Genomic DNA, 21,118 nt, shown 5'->3' with positions numbered 1-21,118 from the left:
CAGAGAATTTTGAAAAGTAGGTTGATTTAATGGAGGGACCTTGAAAAATGAGTAGGTTTTTTTTTCTTTTGATAGAGTAATGACTAGATCAAGGTATTTTTGTTTTGGTTTAATTTTTCAAAGAAATACTTTTTTTAAATTTTCAAAGTCAAAGCTATATAAAAAGGTGTACACAGACAAGTCTTGTATCCTTCCTGACCCCTTTACCCTGCTACTCCCTGCACCCACAGGTAATCATTTTTGTTAATTCCTTATTTATTCATTTAGTACTTTTTTAGACAAATACAAATAAATACCTATATATTTTTTCTTTTTATACAAAATATAGCATATTATATATATTGTTCCACACCTTGCTTTTTTCACTTAAAATATTTCTAGGAGATCTTTCTTTATGAGTATATAGCAATCTTCCCCATTTCTTATCAAAAAATTGTGAGATTCTCTCATAGTTTAAACATTTTGTCCATGGACACTTGGACTATTTTCAATATTTTGTTCTTATACATATATCACACATACATAGAGCTATATATGAACAAGGTTGCGATTAAATTGTGAAATTGTGTGTGCATCTTTCCAATAGAGTCTAAGAAACAGGATTGTTAGACTAAATAGAAAATGTAGTCTGAGTGGATACTTCCTGATTTCTCTCCATACAAGTTGAATCATGTTGCAGTTCCAACAACAATGTTTAAATGTGTCTATTTCCCCAGACCTCTCCAATTAATGTGTGTGATCAAACTTTTGGATGCTTTTGACCAGTGTAATATGTGAAAAATGGTATCAGTATAGGGTAGTATTGATTTGCATTTCTCATTTTGTGAGTATGATTGAACACATTTTCATGCTTAGGGAGCATTTATATTTCCTTTTTAGTGTTCTTTGCCCATTTTTCTATTGAGTTGTCATCTTTTTCATCTCAATGCATAGGTACTGTATATAAATTGGAAAAAAATTCAGGCTCCCACCTCCCCTTTCTACTCCAAGATAATGACTCATTTGTTTAGGAATGAGGTCCAGGAATCTGTATTTTAAAATGTTGCTCAGGTGATTCTGATTTGCTATTAGGTTTGATCTAGAGCAGAAGGCTAGGTAGAGGATAAGAGGTGAAGAGAGGGCTAGAAATGTAGTTTGGCACCTGAAATTAGATTTCTAATACCAAGACAAAGAATTCAAACTTTATATGTAAACCATGTGAAGTCACTAAATATTTCTGAATATATTTTTCAAATATATTTATAACTTTAAGATTTGATGGAGTCGATCTGTAGGACAGCAATTCACTTGGACAGGACACACTCTTTATTAATAAGACAAGTTGCTCTTTCTAGAGAAAAAGTGATCAGGAATGGCCAGGGTAGTCCCACCTATCAATTTAATCAGGTCACTCATCTCACAGTGGGGTAGTAGATAGGAAAATGACCCACTCATAGAGTAAAAGAGGAGTAAGCAGATCAATTGCAAAGTAATTTAAACTTATCTATTACCAATCAAAAGGAAATAAGTTCCAAGCTGGAGGCCAAGGTTATCCTAACTGAAATAACCTGCCATGGACTGCTCAGCACTCCTGGCAATGTTCTTGAGAATAAAAGCAATTTAGCTTCTGCTGGCATCAACCTCCTGGCTTATGCAAAGCACAACCAAGAGAGTTTTGGCCCCTACTGACTTCTTGAAAAGAATAGTTATATTTTAAATGCCTTACAAATATGTTTTATTTAAAAGACCTAATGCATGCAAAACCAATTTTAGAAAAAAATATATATGAATGTGTTTTCTCAAATTACATTAGACTGTGTTGCGGGTTCACAAGATCAAAGGAAAGTGTGAAGGTTTTATGGTGGGTTTTCTACACAGTCCCAGAATCACTCACCTTATCTATACCTTATTACTGTCTTTTTCATATGATATCTTTCTTATGGGAGAGTTCTAGTGATTACCAAATCTTTACTGAATGCTGGGGTTGTATGCTAGGAACTGTGCCAGCCTGAAAGGATGTAAAAGGTGACCAAAACTCAGTCTCTATTGTTGAATTACTCATATCTAGGGGGAAGACAGATATGTAAACAACTGGTTGCAATGCAAGGTGATTAGCATTATTACAGAAGAATGCCAAAATGTTGAGTGCACAAGTGAGGTGAAGACAGGTTTCAGAGACAATAAGAAGTACTCATGTGGACAGCATTCCAGGAAGAGACGGCACATTTCTAGAGACAGAAAATAAGGGTCTGGAGCATAACGTGTGGAGGAAGAGTTAATAGATAAGTTTATAATGCCATAAATGATCTTGTATGCTATGACAAGGATTTAGATTTTCTCCTCTGGGACAGTAGCTCTTTGTCTTTAGAGTGTATAACAACTACCCAGGAAATTTTTTAAATGCAGATTCCTGGGCTTCACCACCAGTAATTCTGAGTCAATTGATCTGGATCCAAGAATTGTAATTTTAACAAGCACTCCTGGTGACTGTGATGAAGGTGGATAGCAGATTGTACTTTTACAAACTGCTAGAAGAGATTGGGAACTTTCAAAGGAATGCAAGAGGCTAAAGTAGTCCAGGCATTAGTGGAATTGCCTGAACTTAGGCAAGAGAGGGTTGGAGGAGGAGAATCCACGGATGTCACAAGGAAAGCAGTTACAGATGGAAGCTTTAAGTGTAATGCCTAGCACACATTTGGTGTTTAATATGTTATAACTGAAGCTGAATTTTCTGCAGTGTCATTGCTGTCTATAGTTAGTCATGAAAGGACAAATACATGAAAAAATTTAGTACCACCTGAATTTGACTGCTGATGTTTGGGGTTGGAATTTTTAAAGAATAGCACTCTAGGCAAATGTCCTACTACTAGGGCCAGACCTTATCAGCACATAACAGAGTTCACCTTCCCTGGGAATCCCTCACCTCAATAATCTTAGGTCCAATCCCAGCAAATGGGCTTGAATCTATGAAGCATTTCAGATGGATCAGGAGTATGTAGACAGTTTAGAGAATGTTTCCTAAAGATTTTTTTCTTCTGGCTGGGCGTGGTAGCTCATGCCTATAATCCCAGCACTTTGGAAGGCTAAGGTGGGTGAATCACTTGAGGTCAAGAGTGTGAGACCAGCCTGGCCAACATGGTGAAACCCCGTCTCTACTAAAAATACAAAAAACAAACAAACAAACAAACAAAAAACTAGCTGGGCATGGTGGTGCATGCCTGTAATCCCAGCTACTCAGGAGGCTGAGGTGGAAGGATCACTTGAGCCACAGAGGCAGAGGTTGCAGTGAGCCAAGATTGCACCACTGCACTCCTGCCTGGGTGACAGAGAAAGACTCCATCTCAAAAATAATAATAATAATTTTTTTTAAAAAAAGAATTGTTCTTTCTAAGCCCTGTAATCCTTACAATCATTAGTGAGCTTAAACAGAGTTTGGATAAATTTAACAAGAACCTGCCAAGTCTATGTTGCTTTTCCAGACTAAAGAGAACCTCAACACTGAGCCCTGATTTAGATAGAATGCAGAGCTCAAGAAAGACCGGTGGCAGGAGCAGGAGCTGAGACAGGATGTAGCTTCACACATACTGGCCTAGAGTGGACTCTGTCCTGCTGTAGAGTTGCCACCACCCTAGTCTGATGAAGTGCTGATTAGGACTTTCATTGTTTTGTTTTGGCAGATTCTCCTGCTCAGCACAAACATGTAGATATTCCTATAATCTGGGAGTGCAAAATGTTTTATTTCTAATGTTTGGTTGAAATATTTCAGAAAATATTTTGGTTGAAAGAAAACCGGCTTTGAAATTGGTTTCTTGCCATATACTAGTAAAGCAAAGTTTGCCTTTAATCTTGGTCCTGGGTCCTTTCTACCCTTGAGTGTGAGGCATTTTGGCATAGCAGAGAGAACACTGGGTGGGAGTGAGGTAATGTCACCTGAGTCCTAACCTCACTCTATCATTAACCTGCAATGTGAACTTGAGCAAGTCACTCCTCCTCTCAGGGTCTGTGACAGATTGGGTTTTCTGAGAGACAGAGTCTGAGGCTCTGAGTTTTGCCTGCAGGCAGTTAACACAGAAACAATACTTATGAGGGATGAGAGATACAAGACTGGACAGGGAAAATTTGAGCTGCAGTAGAGTTGGACCTTCCAAACTGTCCACTTTGAGACAAAGGGGATAGCTTTTATATCTATCCCTCTTTTACTACATCAACCATTGAATGTGAGCTGTCCCATGGTAGGGGTGTGACTTGGGGAAAGGTGGCTCCCTTCTAAGTAGATCAATTGTCAGAGATCTAGCTGCTTATATTGACAGCAACCTTAGTTGTGAAGGTAGCATCTGGACAGCACACCACAGTGTCCACTACAGTTTCCTTAGTTTCAACCTTAATAATGTGATGAGCTGGAGCCAGATAATGTCTATATTCAGTTGTCTATTGCCATAATAAGGTGAGGTAACAAAGACCACAAACCTTAGTGGCACGTACAGTAAGCATTCATTTAGCGACAAGTTTCTAGGGTTCAGCTGATCTGGGCTGGGCTTGATTAGGTTTGCTCATGCATCTACAGTCAGCTACAGGTTGGGTAGGAGGTTCTGCTGATCTTGGCTGGGCTTGCACGCATGCTGGGGGTCAGTGGGCTGTCAGCTAACCTGGGTAGCCTTGGTTAGAATGAGAACAGGGTAACTTGGCTTGACTAATCCTCCAGCAAGCTGGTGTGGGCATATTCTCATGGCAATGGCAGAAGCAAGAACAATCCCTAATGTATAAGCCCATTTCTAGCTTCTGCTTGTGTCATTGTGCTAATATCCCATTGGCCAAAGCAAGTAATACAGATGTGCTCAGAGTCAAGAGGCAGGACAGCTCAACCCATTTCCCATAGGAAGAAGCTGTAGTTACTGGGCAAAGGGTATAGCTATAGGGAGGGGGGAAGAATTGGTGTTATATTAAAAATCTACTACAATCTCCAACTTCCTTCCATCTGAGCCATTCAGTGATTTTGTGACTTTGTCCATTAAGTAGATGCTAGTGGTCTAATTCTGGTTCTAATTAGGAGCTTGAACTCTGTCCAAGTTATTGATTTCTGAATCTAGCACTCAGCACAGAACCAACTCTGGACATTAGTGATAAATATTTCGTTGAATGAACAAAAGCAAGAATGAATGTATGTTGGGAATTAAAAATTGTAATTTCCAAATATAAGATAAAATCTGGTTTGTAAAGTCTTAGAATCAGAACATTAGTTAAGAACATTTTTTAAAAAGCAGTTTTTGAATGATTTTCTTTATTATTAGTATTACTATTCACAAACTAAAATATGTTCCTTGTTAAAATTTGAATAACATAGGTATGCAGAGTAAACAATAAAAGTTTTCACTTCACTTTTTCCTGTGGACTTTTTCCTATGTGTATTTCCAAATGAATGTATCTTCTTTTGTTTTTATTTCCTTGTAACCAGGAATAAAGTCATATTATGCATTTTGTTTTGCAACTTGTTTTTAATACTCAACAAGATATATTTAAAAATATAAATCTAATACTTGTAAATTAATTTAAATTTTTTCTAATAACAAAAATGTACATTTGAAAAATAGTTTATATGCATGAGGCCTATCACTTTTTATGTTGCAGACAGTGCTTGGTTCTCATCTAGGCTCTCAGCTCCTTTTCCTTTGGACCACCTCCATGAAGCACTGTTATGACTTTGGGAAGGAAAACAGATTGATTCTTTCCCCTCTCATTTTGATTTGCTTTGGAGAAATAAAGCTCCTTCTTTATACACTTTCAGCAATCCTAATCAAATAAAAGTAACAGTTAAATTGTAATCGTCCCCTTTTTATTAATGAAGAGTAATGTCTGTGGTACTCAAATTATAACATCTTATTTGCAAAATTGTGGTTGTTTTTACTGTGATATAGTATTGTAGTACAGTGCTAGTCACTGGGTAGTGATGTTGGTAATAAGTGATAGGCCCTCACTGGTAATTTTCCTGTTATCATATATTTGCTAACATTAATTTTTTCACATTTGTTTTTAATATAGGGGATTATTTTGCAGATAAAATCTTAGGTAGGGTTGAGAGATATACTGTGACTTGTTTGAGTGGGAAGAAGTAAATAAAGCTCTTCTGTCCTTGAAAACGTTAAAATGCTTTCCTGACATACAAGTCACCATGTAAAGCCACTGGTATCTTGATTTTCATGCTTCCCATTAATCCAGTGACACCTTCTGGAACCATTCTGAATTATAAGGATTTATTTGGGGAGGCTGATGATTGAAAAAACATATAGTGATTTAAAATTTCCATAAATTGTCACATTTTGTTTTAAACGATGTTCACTTACAATGTAGCTTGACTTCTTTTGGAGCCCAAATGAACCTGTGACTAGGTTTCAAAAGAAACTCTATTTTTCTCTATAGATATGACATGCTTACTGGGTCCCAAAATTAATTCTATACCAAAAAAGAGGAACAGACACAGGTTTTAGACTCAGAATTATGTTTAATGGAAACAGAACTTAACAAATTGTCTGGCTTGGTCCAGTTCCCCGGTGAGTTAGGGTGAAGACTCACTCCCTGGGTGAGTTGCAGTCTTCTCCTAGGTATGACTCAGCAGTCTCCACTCTCACTTTGTTCCTTTGTTCCTGTTTGCTGTGAACAGGATGGACAGAGATGGAGCCTTGATCATCTATAGAAGAGTAGCTTTCAAAACTTTATTCATGTGTTTATTTCTATATTTATTAATTTACTCCGAAAACTTTTGTTCAAACACAACGTGAGTTGAATATATAAAACTAATGAAGGCTGGTGTGATTAGGCCCAGAGCCTTCACCCATTCACTTCCCAATGATTTCTGCCTTGCCACACCCATATTCATTCACATTTTATTTCCCTTAAGATAATGAGAAGCCCATGCGAGTGGTGGATGATGAAGACTTGGTAGACCAGCGTCTCATCAGCGAGCTGAGGAAAGAGTACGGAATGACCTACAATGACTTCTTCATGGTGCTAACAGACGTGGATCTGAGAGTCAAGGTACAGTTTCTTATTTTGAACAATGTAGTGCTATTTCTTAGAATAGCAAATCTGAATTGTTTTGTTAAACAGTCCATTCAATGTATGAGTAAGCATAAATTATTTTATGAATGGGAAAGTTTTGAGATGGGCCAAATTTTCCATGTTGTCCTATGAATTTGCATCCAGAAATGTGGTCTCTGACAAAGACTGAGTTGGAGTGACATCCCACAGCCCAGCTACTTGACTCAGACTAAATTCTTTTCTAACAACAATGTTTTACATTCATAAGACACTAGTTAAATAGCTATGATGTGCGAGGTTCTGGAGATAAAAGGTGAAGAGTGGTCTCTGCCTTCAAGAAACCCATATTTAACATAGGCCTATCTCAGAGGGGTCTAGAAGTGTGCCTCCTGATCCAATGTGGAAAAGAGTTTGGGGTTGTTTTTTTTTTTTTATTTTGAGACGGAGTCTCACCCTGTTGCCCAGGCTGGAGTGCAGTGGTGTGATCTCGGCTCACTGCAAGCTCCACCCCCCAGGTTCATGCCATTCTCCTGCCTCATCCTCCCGAGTAGCTGGGACTACAGTAAGCACTTGCCACCACGCCCGGCTAATTTTATTTTTGTATTTTTAGTAGAGACAGTGTTTCACTGTGTTAGCCAGGATGGTCTCGATCTCCTGACCTCGTGATCTGCCTGCCTTGGCCTCCCAAAGTGCTGGGATTACAGGCGTGAGCCACCACGCCCTGCCAGAAGTTTGGGGTTTTACACCTACTTTCTATGCTTGCGGACAAAGGTTCTGAACCATGAAAAACTATACCATGTAATAATAACAATAACAAAAACAGTCACTTTATCAAGTGCTTTCCTTATGCCTGGCACTTTCTTCAACCCTTTGCAATCCTTATCTCACACGTCTAAGATAAATGCTAACATTATTTTTGTTTCACAGAGGAAAAAACAGAGGCCCAGAATGGTTAAGTAACTAGCCCAAGGTCATCATGCAGTTAGTGTTGAACTTCATTCCCACAGAGGCTGGCTCCAGAACCCACTGTCTTAACAATTCTGGCATACTGGCACTGTATCACTGAAAATACATTTTACTAAAGTTTGTCTTAATACCTCTTTAAAGCATTCCCTAAACAATTTTTAAAACAACTTATCAAAATATTCTTTTAAAATTCCAGGCTTCTGAAACCATGTGAAATGGGGAACACAAAAAATGTTCATGAAAAAGTCATTCATATACCATGCTTGTGTGAGAATCTTCAGGGGAAAAAAAGGCTGTCTATGCTATCAGAATAGCTGACCCAACATGCAATCTATTTCTGGATCTGGAGAAATGGCATCATTAGTTAATTCTGCACACATGTTGTCTCATCTCTAATGAGAGAGATTGGGCCAGATAATCTCTAAGGTCCTTACCAGCTCTCACATTCTGTGATTTACTGAATTCCCACAGAGGGCAGAGCTTCGAGCCATGTCCAGACTGCTCTCCAGTTTATGCTGATTACGCTCAGCCAGCCCCCTAAATCCATCTCTGGTTGCTTTTGTAAGTCCAGGCAGCTGTGATTCAGGAATCTGAATTTCATAGTCTTTAAGTTGGATCCCAACTTATTTCTGAGAATAGGTGAACAAAAATGACTTAATATTAAGTGATGTTTACTCAGTAAAACAATCCCTGGGACCACAGAACAGGCCTTGGTGGAAAACTACTCTTATTGCTCAGGTTACACACTTGAACATGTCATTCCATTTAGTTTCCTGTGTTAGGTACAGTGTTTCTCAGTTCTTCTCCAGTTGTTAGTAAATAAGAACCAGCTTAGTCCCAAAGGTAGAGAGGTGAACCTAGGACTTGTATGGTGAGGAAGGCATGGACCCTTTCCAATAAAAGGAGCGTAGTTAAGAATTCCTTGTAAAAGAGGCAGTTGTTTTATGGACTCCAACTCTCAAAACATCAGCAAAGGGTACTATTGCAGGAGAGCATTTATGAAGCAATGAATCTTCTAGGCTCTGATTTCAAAGATTTCCGCAGAGCTCCTCTGAATTCTCACAGGTTCTCTATCCTCTGAATAGAGAGAAGAAATGCACTTGTACATTAAATGCATTCTGTTTTTTCTTAAACAGCAATACTATGAGGTACCAATAACAATGAAGTCTGTGTTTGATCTGATCGATACTTTCCAGTCCCGAATCAAAGATATGGAGAAGCAGAAGAAGGAGGGCATTGTTTGCAAAGAGGACAAAAAGCAGTCCCTGGAGAACTTCCTATCCAGGTACATCACCTTTGGAGTCGCTAAAGAGGAAGGTGCAAATTTGTTCTGAGTGAGCTCATGAAAATGCCAAAGAAACACAGATCCCACAGGTGTTTACAGAGAGTAATCCTCCTTGGAGAAAAACCTACCCATCTCTGGCCACTGAGCTTAGTCTTGTCCTGTTGAAATGTCTCTGGCTACAAGGCTGGCTGGCTGCAGCTCCAAGCATCAATGTTGATTTGGTGACTCAGGATAGGTCTTTTCTCTGTTTTCTTTTTTTCTTTTTTTTCTCTTTCTTTGGTACAGAATATAGAATCCTGACCTCCCAAGAAAGTTAATTTACTCAGTCAGTAAATCTGGAGATCTCTGCATGTAGCATTTTTATTTTACATATTTATTTATTAGGCCCCTTCTGGTTCCAAACAGGATTTGGCACACTGTGCTTGATTTTCCGCTTCCTTCCAACTCTGCAGGAAACAACAAAAGCCCCACTAAGACCTCAAAAGGAGAAATCCTCTTGACCCAGTTTCATGAATTTTTCGACACTGTCGTTTATTGAAGGCCATTTTGTGGCAACCCCAGTGTCCATGGGGGAGGAGCATACCCAGAGAAGAGTGTAAAAACAACTCAATCTGTTACAGGACAAGGGTCCCAATCCAGACTCCAAGAGAGGGTTCTTGGATCTCGCACAAGAAAGAATTCAGGACAAATCTGCAGTGCAAAGTGAAAGCAAGTTTACTAAGAAAGTAAAGGAATAGAAGAACAGCTACTCCATAGACAGAGCAGCCCCAAGGGCTGCTGGTTGCCCTTTTTTATGGTTATTTCTTGATGATATGCTAAACAAGGAGTGGATTGTACTCCCTCTCCTTTTTAGACCATATAGGGTAACTTCCTGATGTTGCCATGGCATTTGTAAACTGTCATGGTTGTGGTGGGAGTGTAGCAGTGAGGACGACCAGAGGTCACTCTCATCACCATTTTGATTTTGGTGGATTTTGGCTGGCCCCTTTACTGGAAACTGTTTTATCAGCAAGGTCTTTATGACCTGTATTTTCTACTGACTTCCTGTCTCATCCTGTGACTTAGAATGCCTTAATCGTCTGGGAATGCAGCCCAGTAGATTTTAGCCTCATTTTACCCAGCTCCTATTTAAGATGGAGTTGCTTTGGTTTAAACGCCTCTGCCAAATCCACTTTTCTCCCTTCTCCTCCCCTCCCCCGATGTAGGATGAAACTTCTACAGAGACTTTGGGGCCCTAGGAGGTGCAAAGCTGCAGAAAACTACACACAACAAACTTACAGAGGTCCCAGTATAAACACCACTCCAACTATACTGTGTGGTTAAGGGGTTCCAGAAACCAAGCAAGCAGGTAATACACATTTAGTGCTTGAGCCTCCAAGCAGAATCTTTACTCATGTCTCTAAAAGCACATTCTCCATATGTGAGACAGAGCATTAAGAAGGATATGATTAGTAAGTGGATAAACCGAATTTCTACAGATTTGTGAGGCTTGGGTCTTCTAGGATGTAACATCATGATATATAAAGGGTACAGAACTTACCATTCATCCAAGTTTTGAGTCTTTAACTTACTAGCTATGTTGATCCTTTTCAATTAACCTGCCTCAAAAATCTCTCACCCATAAAATTAAAAATGATAGCAAGCAGCTCTATCTCCATCCATCTCCATTTCACATAGCCATTATACCTGTGAACACTTTTTGTGTGCTAATCTCTGTGCCAAGCACGTCACCTTCATTCCCTAGTTTTACCGTTACAAGAATCCCATGATCTAAATACTGTGACTATTGTCATGTTGCAGGAGAGACAACTGAAGCCAATGGAGATTAAGTAACTTTCTCTCATCACTGAGCTAGTGTCATCTCTAGGAATCAGTACCCTGGGACAATCTGACTCCCCAAATCTATCGTCTTATCTTATGCTCCTTTAGAAAATGTGAATTATTATTGGTTCTGAACCTAAAGGCCTAGAATTTGAAGCAAAGGAAGATACTCTTAAAACCACAGAATTTCAGCCCTGAAAGGAACCCAAGGCTCTTCCTTCATCCAAATTCTCAATGCAGTACAAGTATCCGAAATGGAAACAGAAGGCACACACCTTCATAAGGACTTAAAATCAACTCAGCCGTAGGGGCAGCCTCCACTGAGAAAGGGCTCTGAGCTTCACTGGACAATGGCTCTTTGTCTGGTCTCGGGGGTATTAAAACACCAACTTCTGATCCAAGATCATCACTCCAGATGATGATAATTGAAAAGATTTATGCTAAGAGCTTTTCTTTTGCTCTTGAGGTGCTTTTCTTTTTTCTTTTTAAGGTAAAAATTCTTTAGAAGTTTATTTTTTATTTTAACAGTGTTAAATATACTTCAAGTTACAAATTCAAGACCTCAGTTCCCAAACTTCTGAATTAGGCTTCGAAATTTTATTTTCCAATTTATAACCTAGCAAACTTTTGCCATCACTTTTAAGAGGGCTTTGAATAATGTTTGATCTTGCTTATAAACCCAGTAATTAAACAACTTCATCATTTCACATAGGCATTATACATTTAATACATTTCTTTCAATTATTTGAAATTAAACAAACAAAATCTTTCTGAGTACTTAAAGATCTGTAAGTTAATAAGTTAATTTTACAAATACAGTGAATCTAACGTTCTCTCAGATGTTCTAAAAACTGCATACACTGTAAGATTTCAACTTACCCGCATGCCTAAACCAATTACTTAATTACACATTCTAATTTGGAGTTTCAAGTTGTCATTTTATTAGGCCAAATTCTCTTAAGCTTCACAATAATATATTTATATACATATACATATATAAACAGAATTATAGATATATACAAACATATATATAATTATTACTATATTACTATAATTTTGATTCTTTGGAAACTTTTTCTTCTTAATTCTAAATCTTCCAGGGTTAGTGATCTATCCCAGTAAACTCAGGTTGCCCACCCTATAAAGCAGACAGTTATCATCCAGTTCATTGATGTTACTTAAAACCAGAGATCTGTCGTGAGACTGGCAGCTACAGACATCCTCAGAGATTCTTCTCACCATCCCTAGGTAGAGTGTCTTTTTATAACCACTATGTAAAGGGTTTCAAAATTTGAAAGGGAAAGCTGACATTATCTCAATTTTCTTCATTCACAAAAGCTTGTAATACTCCTGTAGGTTGGTTACTTAAATTTTGTATTTTTTTTTATTCTTAAGAAAGTACAAATATTATAAAGTCTTTTGTACTAGATGGGGTCCTAACATATGTAAATGTATTTTCCACCTAATGTAAGAGTTTTATGGGCTCTTATCTTCATTACTACTATAGGAATATACATCTTTTATGGATATTCAGAGATATATATAATTACAATTTGGATGTCTCATAGCGGTGCCTGACTTGTGGTCATAACTCATAAAATCATTCTGCTAATAATTGTAATTTATTTGAAGGATTAAAGTGGAATAGTGTACTACTTAAAGGCACAAGCAAGACAAAATGAGTTTGATTCCAGGTTCCTCTATTTACTAGCTGTGTGACCCTGAGCTAATTACTTAAACACTCTGGGCTTCAGTTTTCTCATTTGCAAAATGAACATAGTAAGTGTATTTTTGTTTAAGACTGTTGTGAAGGGTACATTCAATACTAAAGGTAATGATGGCCCAGGACCCAGTACAAAGCAAGTAGTCAATAAATGCTACTTATTAGTAGTCCTAGGGTCAGTTATTCTGGTCCTATAGAGAACTTTGCCATCCAGGAAGAGTTACCAGAAAGAGATTTAGTAAATACTCCAGAATTGAAACCCAGGCAAAGAGAAATGAAAAAAAAAAAAAAAAAAAAATACAGTCCTGTAATTAAACCAGTATCCAAATGGGAATTTTCCTTCAAATTTGCTGAGTGGTTGATGGGTTTACACAGGCTAGTTTCAGCTGACCAGACCCTGAAGCCAGTCTAGTCTTCAATAGCACTCATTTGGTTCAGGGTATAATCACCTTTCCCTGAGACAGAAACCCCAAAGAGTGGGCAAATGCATACTAATTTGGGCATACCAGTTAAGAGAAGCAAACACATTCACAGCTTGTAAAGTTTTTATTTACTGGGAAGCTAAAGTGACAGAAAAAACAATTTGTCTAAAATAAGGGTCTGGGTCAGTTTCATAACTCTTGTTACATCTTTTGGAAGTTTCCTTCCGTGTCATGAGCTGCGACCTTGTATCTTAATGTGAAGGTCTGTGGGAAGCTGAAACATGACTTAGGGGAAATGACCTTCTCTTAGTTGTGTCTGGGACAGGGAGTCTGACATCCCATCCCTCTCCAATCAGGACTGCATTCAGTATGCACATAGGTAAACAAACCAAAATAGACCTCACCCAAAATAGCTCCTTCCAAGACACCCTACAGCTCTGTGTGAGGCCAGGAAAGCTGGTCTGGTTTGGATGCTGGCTAGGGGGCCAGCGCTGGTCTGGCATGCCTCCTAAGGAAGCAGGAGAAGTACCTGAGACTGTTGTGTTTGTGATCCGACAGCAGTTACTGTTCCCTTTCCTAAGAAACCTTGGACAGTCTCAGAGGCTCCTTTCTTGTCCTTTGTGCCAGACACATTCAGCTCCCTGTCCTCAGTAGAGATTTTAGTTTTTCTTTCCCTTTAAAAAAAAAAAAAAAAAAAGCAGAGGACGTGAATGTAATGTCACAGCAAGCAATACTTGGCGAGCCTTACGGCAGGCATCCATTCAGAGGCTGTATTTCATCAAACTATCATTTTCTCTTATTCACCCAAACCACTATTCCCTCAAGAGGCCATTTTCTCTGGGGTTGAAAACTCTCATGTTCACTCCTGATGCTAGAAGGGACACAGGGATCCAAGCCATGAATAAAATTAACTGGCTGTCAGCTCTGTGAGTGCACCAACACCCTGCGGTCACCTGCACTGAAGGCAAAAAGCAAAACACCAGTGAAGATGGAAGTTGAGACAACGCTATACAGTTGCCCCTTAGATGCATACCCTCTCTCTTTTTATACCCTCTTGCAGACCCTGATAGCACCAGCCAAAATATCAGTGTCTGAGGGTGGTAGATCGGGGAAACCGCTGGACCTGGAGTCAGAGAAGTGTCTGTATTTTGGTAATGCCTCTTAGATTTACTAGTTGGGCAAGTTATTCACTTCTCTAAGCCTTGTTTTGTTATCTGCATAATGGGGAAAATAATCCGCAGCCTCACTGAGCTCTAATGAAGAACCATATTGCGTTGGTGAAAGTGAGCTATAAAATGATACACAAACCTAAGGACTGAATAGGTTATTTGATGGTGCCATGATGGATAATGTCAACGTCTGTTAATGGATAAAGTTCTACACCCAGAAGCCTGCAGATTAAGACATAATCCTCTATATCCATGTTATCATGTGGATAACTTGCATTGATAGGTTTGAGAGTCTAATTTTTGTAACATTCATGTGAACAACATACTGCTGTTTTTGATTTTAGAAATAAGGAAGGCTGGGCGCAGTGGCTCACGCCTGTAATCCCAGCACTTTGGGAGGCCGAGGAGGGCAGATCACCAGGTCAGGAGATCCAGACCATCCTGGCTAACACAGTGAAACCCCGTCTCTACTAAATATACCAAAAATTAGCCAGGTGTGGTGGCACGCGCCTGTAGTCCCAGCTACTCGGGAGGATGAGGCAGGAGAATCGCTTGAACCTGGGAGGTGGAGGTTGCAGTGAGCCGAGATCATGCCACCGTACTCCAGCCTGGTGACAGAGTGAGACTCTGTCTCAAAAAAAAAAAAAAGAAAGAAAGAAAGAAAGAAAAGAAAAGAAATAAGGAAAAACGGAGACTTTGGTGAATTGAGTGACATGCTCAACGACACCCAAAAAGACAAAAGCTTTTTCTGCTACTCCACTGTGTTGGAACTGTAAAAACAGAAACTAAGTTTACTATATATTCTAAAATCTTATGGTTCTAGGCTTAATATCATTCCACTTTATAGAAGTACTTTGTAAGCATTGGCGCTTATTAATAATAGGGTACATTTTAGAAATTGCATTTGCCTCTGGAAGAACCACTGGCTACTGAGGAAGGTACACAGGGTTTTGTTTTTCCAGGAATCCTCTTTGAACCTTTAAACCACTCTCCCATTTTCCTTTTTCCTGTCACTGTAATCTACTTAAAATACAGTTATCTTTTTCTACTCTATCTCCTTTCCGTATATTCATTTCTTAACCCCCTCTAAACTCTAGCAGTAACTCCACTAAGACGAGTTCTCTTCAGTTGTCCTCTGAGTTTCTCATTTCCATTGCTACAGTTTAATGTACAATTTTGGCCTGTCTTCATTGCATCTGAGAGTTTGTCTCTCCCCAAGTGACCTCATTAGGCATTGTGACCACAGACTCATGCTTGACACGTCATGCAAATGCCAAAGCAGAAAGACTGTGAAGTTACAACAGCAAAACTACAGGAGTGTAGCAATGCAGTTTAATGGCTTTGAGAAGCATGGAACAGTTCTAAGCATGTGTTTTTTTCTTTTTTTTTTTTTTCTGGGCACAGAAAAAAATTGCTAGCCTGAGTCACTCTGGTTTCCTACATTGGTTTTTATTGTTTGAAGCAGTAAGCAGTAATGGTGTCCTGCTTTTTTTTCCAGGTTCCGGTGGAGGAGGAGGTTGCTGGTGATCTCTGCTCCTAACGATGAAGACTGGGCCTATTCACAGCAGCTCTCTGCCCTCAGTGGTCAGGCATGCAATTTTGGTGAGTGGGAAGCCACCTCATTACTGCTTTCCCATACCACTCTCCTCCTGGTCAATTCTAAAATGGAACATAGAACCTTAGATCATCAAAATGATTCCTAGTTCAGACTGTTCAGGTTTCCAGACACATACTCTACTATATTGAGTATAAAGTTGCTTTTAGACTGGAGCTTTAGTCAACTGTGGATTTTTTTTTCCCTCAATATTCTCCTCTCTAGTTCTTCTTCATTCATGTGTTTGAAAATATCTTCTGATTTACTTTTAATGATCTGTATCATTTATCTTCAGTTTTTTTTTAATTGTCTCACTTAGGTATTATCATTCACTTAGGTAATACTCAAATATCTACTTACATACCATCACTGGATACTCCATAGATTAAATGTCTTTTTTAAAATAGGAATGGCTCTGGGAATAATATATTAATTGAAGCAGACTATATTGCCCTTCTCTTAAAAATGATTTTTATCTTCAAAACTCAGAAGACTTAGTGAAAGAACTTTTTTTAAAAAAGGATTTTTATCTATAACTGAGCACTAAGAAAGTAGCAAGATCTCTTAAATAAAACCTTATTTTAAAGACAAGCAGGCCAAAGAAAAACATAGTTTACTGTTTTTTTTGTAGTGAATCGCTCAGAATTTTGAAAACGAATATATGCTTTATTTACCAAACATTTTTATTCTAGTGTCCTGAGAGAGCTAATGTCATTTTGGATATGGATATATAGGCAGTAAAATGAATAGTATATAGAACTTACTACTAAGTTCAATGATAAATCAAGGAGATGACTACAATTTCAAAAGTAGAAGTCATGAGTGAAATCTCATATGAGATATACCTCTGCAGAAGAAGAATTTTGAGAGATTCATTGGGCAGGGGCAGGGGCAGGGGGAAGTAGCTAAGGGCAACAAATTAAAAAATTCACCATTAGAACATAGATGAATCACCATTATTTTGATGCCTCTATTAGGAGGAAGAATCATCTACTAGTTACAAAACTGTGCTTGATTTGTTTTTTAAAAGGGAGGAGGGTAAGTTTTGTAAAGCATTAACAGAGCCAAGGTCCTTGTTATGACCTAGTATGTGTAAATTATAAGTATATTTTAATTTTAAGATATGAAATAACTCAAAGGAAGGCCAAAACCAAACTCATAATAGTAAGAACAATAGAAAATTCAGAAATTTTTATTTGTACTCCTATTATCAAGGTTAATAATTTAAGACTTTATATTAACATATAAATTTGATTGTGCCAGTATTCTTAAGCACACTTTAAATTATTTATAGCCACCAATGTGGCCAGTTAAGATAGAAATTCTTACAGCAGTTAAGAACCTTTACAAGAAAAATATAAATAAAGCCACAGTTTTTAAATTTTCCAAAGATGCTTTTGTAGCAGCTATTTGGTGGTACTTTATCTTTAAATCTCTGCACACAGATCCTATGTCACATTGTGAAAGCAAACTCTTTTGTACTATACCCAAAATGCGAACAAGTCATGTTCACATTTATTAATTAATGAATAATTAAATTGATGATCTTCCCTTTTGAAAACATGACTAACCAATATGTAGAACAGAATAGTTCACTTCTCTGGGAAAAGAGTAAAGGTGAAAAAAAATTTTTTCTGAATAGCATTTTGCCTAGATTTTAGCTTCTCCTTAGAAGTACCCTCCCATGGCAGTGTTCACTTTTCTCTCCTGGACAATAAACAGCACCAACAACCTTATTATTAGTTCCAAGTTATTATCCTGACTAGGTTGGGACTTTATTTAAAACTATGAAAGCTTGATATGATGGCTTGACAGCCCCTTTGTCCTCCTATTTTCTTTCTCTGGAATCTCTTCATATCCACTTCATCTTCAAAAGAATTCCAACAAGCTACCAAGGCATGACCTTCCCTCCTGTCCTGAAACTTTAGCAGAGGATATAAAGGCAAGCTGTGCTTGCTTAAATGTCTTCCCTTTTAATCCTCTAAATTAGTGATAAAAACATATCCTTTAAGCCACTACAGTTTTGTGTGAGGAAGCAGAACAGTTTCAATTTCTTTAACCATCACAATTGATGGAGTCTGTAGTCTTTTCTCTGAAAGTTAAGTTATCCTAAAAGCTGTTATAAATTCAGAACACTAACTAGCTTAGATCAGCTCAGATATTTTAATGCTCCAATGAATTGCTTCATCTTTTCTTTTTTTTGAGACCGAGTCTCTCTCTGTCACCCAAGCTGGAGTGCAGTGGCGCGGTCTCGGCTCACTGCAACCTCCGCCTCCCGGGTTCAAGTGATTCTCCTGTCTCACCCTCGCGAGTAGCTGGGACTACAGGCATGTGCCACCACACCCAGCTGATTTTTTTTATTGTTAGTGGAGACGGGGTTTCACCATGTTAGCCAGGGTGGTCTCGATCTCCTGACCTCGTGATCTGCCCACCTCGGCCTCCCAAAGTGCTGGGATTACAGGCATGAGCCGCCGCGCCCAGCATGGCTTCATCTTTTCTTTTCTTTTTTTTTTTTTTGTCATTTAGTAGAATGAGAATCACAGTTCATCTTCTTTGAGGTTTTGAAAGTATTTGCTTCCTTGTGGTAAAAATTTAAAATGGATTATTCTTCTCAATCAGGTTATGCTCTATATTCTTTTTAAATTTAAGAGATTTTTAATTGGTCAGATATCAGGGCTTTGAAGTAAAAGATAACTTCTAATCCTTTCCTCTAATCCTATGGTTTTCTTTTTTCTCTCAGGTCTGCGCCACATAACCATTCTGAAGCTTTTAGGCGTTGGAGAGGAAGTTGGGGGAGTGTTAGAACTGTTCCCAATTAATGGTAATGTGTTGTTATCTTGAAACAGTATGAACTAGTGTTAAGTTCAGTTAAATTACATTAAGTTATATGCAAGCAGTGGGTGTATCTCTAAGGTGAACAAAGTTCATTGAATCCTCCTCCCACTTCATGCATTTGTGCATGTGTGCCTGTGTGTGCACGGGATATGTAGGGGAAGGGGTGTGGAGTACAGGGACTAATATTATTTCTAATATAAACCATTCCAAGTAACAGTAAAAATATCCATTTTTCTTAACTAAAATAATGCTTTTTGGGGGTCCGTATAGGCCCTTATGGTTTACAAAGCATTTTCTTCTATTTTATATCATTTAATTCTCACAATAGTTTTGTGAGGCACATAGGTCATATCTCATTGATTCCCTTTCAACAGATAAGGACATACACTAAAAGGCTCAGAGAAGCTGAAAGATACATACACTAAAAGGCTCAGAGAAGCCGGGCATGGTGGCTCATGTCTGTAATCCTAGCACTTTGGGAGGCCGAGGTGGGCAGAACACTTGAGGTCAGGAGTTCGAAACCAGCCTGGCCAACATGGTAAAATCCGTCTCTACTAAAAATACAAAAATTAGCCAAGCATGGTGGCATGCGCCTGTAGTCCCAGCTACCTGGGAGGCTGAGGTAGGACAATCGCTTGAACCTCGGAGGTGGAGGTTGCGGTAAGCCGAGATCACACCACTGCACTCCAGCCTGGGTGACAGAGCAAGACTCCATCTCAAAAACAAAACAAAACAAAACAAAAAAAACTCTTGACTGAAGGTTTCAGAAAGCAAATCCAGTCCTTTCTTCCAAGACCAAGCTCTTTAAATAATGTGTGTAAAATACTTGGCAGAATGCCGAACACAGCAGACTTGAAAGTGTCAGCTCCTTTTCTCCTTCCCCTCTATTCTTTTCACTATTCACAATAGTTTAAATATTCCTCTAGATCTTAACATAATTGATATTTTCACTTTTAACAATGAAATAAGCTTTTTATCATAAAGATGTGTCAAAAGGTAAGCTGTAGTTACAGAGAAGTAACTAAGCTAATTGGAAATAAAGTTAGAAATATAAACTATATAATCCTTGTTAGTGACAAATTTTAAAGAAATTAATCTTGCCAGGATTAAATTAAGGAATTGGTTTTATACTTTGTAACATTCCTACAAAAGACACATCGTGTGCCCCAAAGTTTGACCCTAATCATGTTGCAGAAAGCAGGGACATTTAATTTCTAGTAGAAAAAGCCCCAGCAAACTTCTTTAATTAGATTTTGAACTAAAGAGAAGAGGCTCATGGGTCCTCCCTATTCTCACAGTAATTTCCTCACACTTTAATGTTTTCATGGGCTCTGACTGTTTAATCCACTAACAATAACTATTCCAATGTTATTCTAGGGAGCTCTGTTGTTGAGCGAGAAGACATACCAGCCCATTTGGTGAAAGACATTCGTAACTATTTTCAAGTGAGCCCGGAGTACTTCTCCATGCTTCTAGTTGGAAAAGACGGAAATGTCAAATCCTGGTATCCTTCCCCAATGTGGTCCATGGTGATTGTGTACGATTTAATTGATTCGATGCAACTTCGGAGACAGGAAATGGCGATTCAGCAGTCACTGGGGATGCGCTGCCCAGAAGATGAGTATGCAGGCTATGGTTACCATAGTTACCACCAAGGATACCAGGATGGTTACCAGGATGACTACCGTCATCATGAGAGTTATCACCATGGATACCCTTACTGAACAGAAATATGTAACCTTAGACTCAGCCAGTTTCCTCTGCAGCTGCTAAAACCACATGTGGCCAGCTCCATTCTTCCACATTGCATACTACATTTCCTGCCTTTTTCTTTCAGTGTTTTTCTAAGATTAAATAAATAGCAAACTTTCACCTATTCATGAGTTATTATTGAAACCTTAAATCATAAAGACATTTAAAAGAATTGTTTTTCTAACTGGAGGGGCTCTAGTGCTAAATAATGGTACTGAAAATTGATATTATTTTCCTTTTCTTATATAAAGGACCTTATTTGGCATATAAAATTTTATAAAATATGTATTTAAAGCTTTTTCTTATTTTTGTATTAATTGGTAAGTGAAAACTCTGTTAAAGATCACACCACAATGTTTTCAGGAAACATCTGAAAAGATAAAACAAAGAACAAAAAACTTATAATACTTACTTAAATTGACACTTTTTGAAATGCCAGTCTGAAAATAATTAAGATATCTCTGCTTTGTATGAGTTTCTTTTATGAAACTTGATACCACGGGAGTCCAGTAATATTGGCCACAAAAGCCAGAGAAAGTA

General features: G+C 38.2%; 1 protein-coding gene across 4 annotated transcripts in view; it reads left to right on the top strand.

Annotated features, from left to right (window-relative positions):
• Nucleotides 1–20,702, top strand: part of CCDC80 (coiled-coil domain containing 80) — a 36,176-nt gene extending 15,474 nt beyond the window's left edge. For all 4 annotated transcript variants that reach the window (XM_004036060.5, XM_004036061.5, XM_063704027.1 and 1 more), the window contains 5 exons: nt 6,872–7,008; nt 9,114–9,262; nt 15,896–15,999; nt 18,732–18,812; nt 20,204–20,702. In XM_004036060.5, the coding sequence (XP_004036108.3) occupies nt 6,872–7,008; nt 9,114–9,262; nt 15,896–15,999; nt 18,732–18,812; nt 20,204–20,550 (818 nt within the window). In that variant the 3' untranslated portion in view covers nt 20,551–20,702. The remainder of the gene's footprint in view (nt 1–6,871; nt 7,009–9,113; nt 9,263–15,895; nt 16,000–18,731; nt 18,813–20,203) is intronic.
• The last annotated feature ends 416 nt before the right edge of the window (nt 20,703–21,118 follow it).

The sequence above is a fragment of the Gorilla gorilla genome, chromosome 2, assembly GCF_029281585.2.
Source record: "Gorilla gorilla gorilla isolate KB3781 chromosome 2, NHGRI_mGorGor1-v2.1_pri, whole genome shotgun sequence".
NCBI classification, from domain to species: domain Eukaryota; kingdom Metazoa; phylum Chordata; class Mammalia; order Primates; family Hominidae; genus Gorilla; species Gorilla gorilla.
The sequence above is the reverse complement of the archived record's forward strand: the minus strand, read 5'-3'. Positions and strand labels throughout refer to the sequence as shown.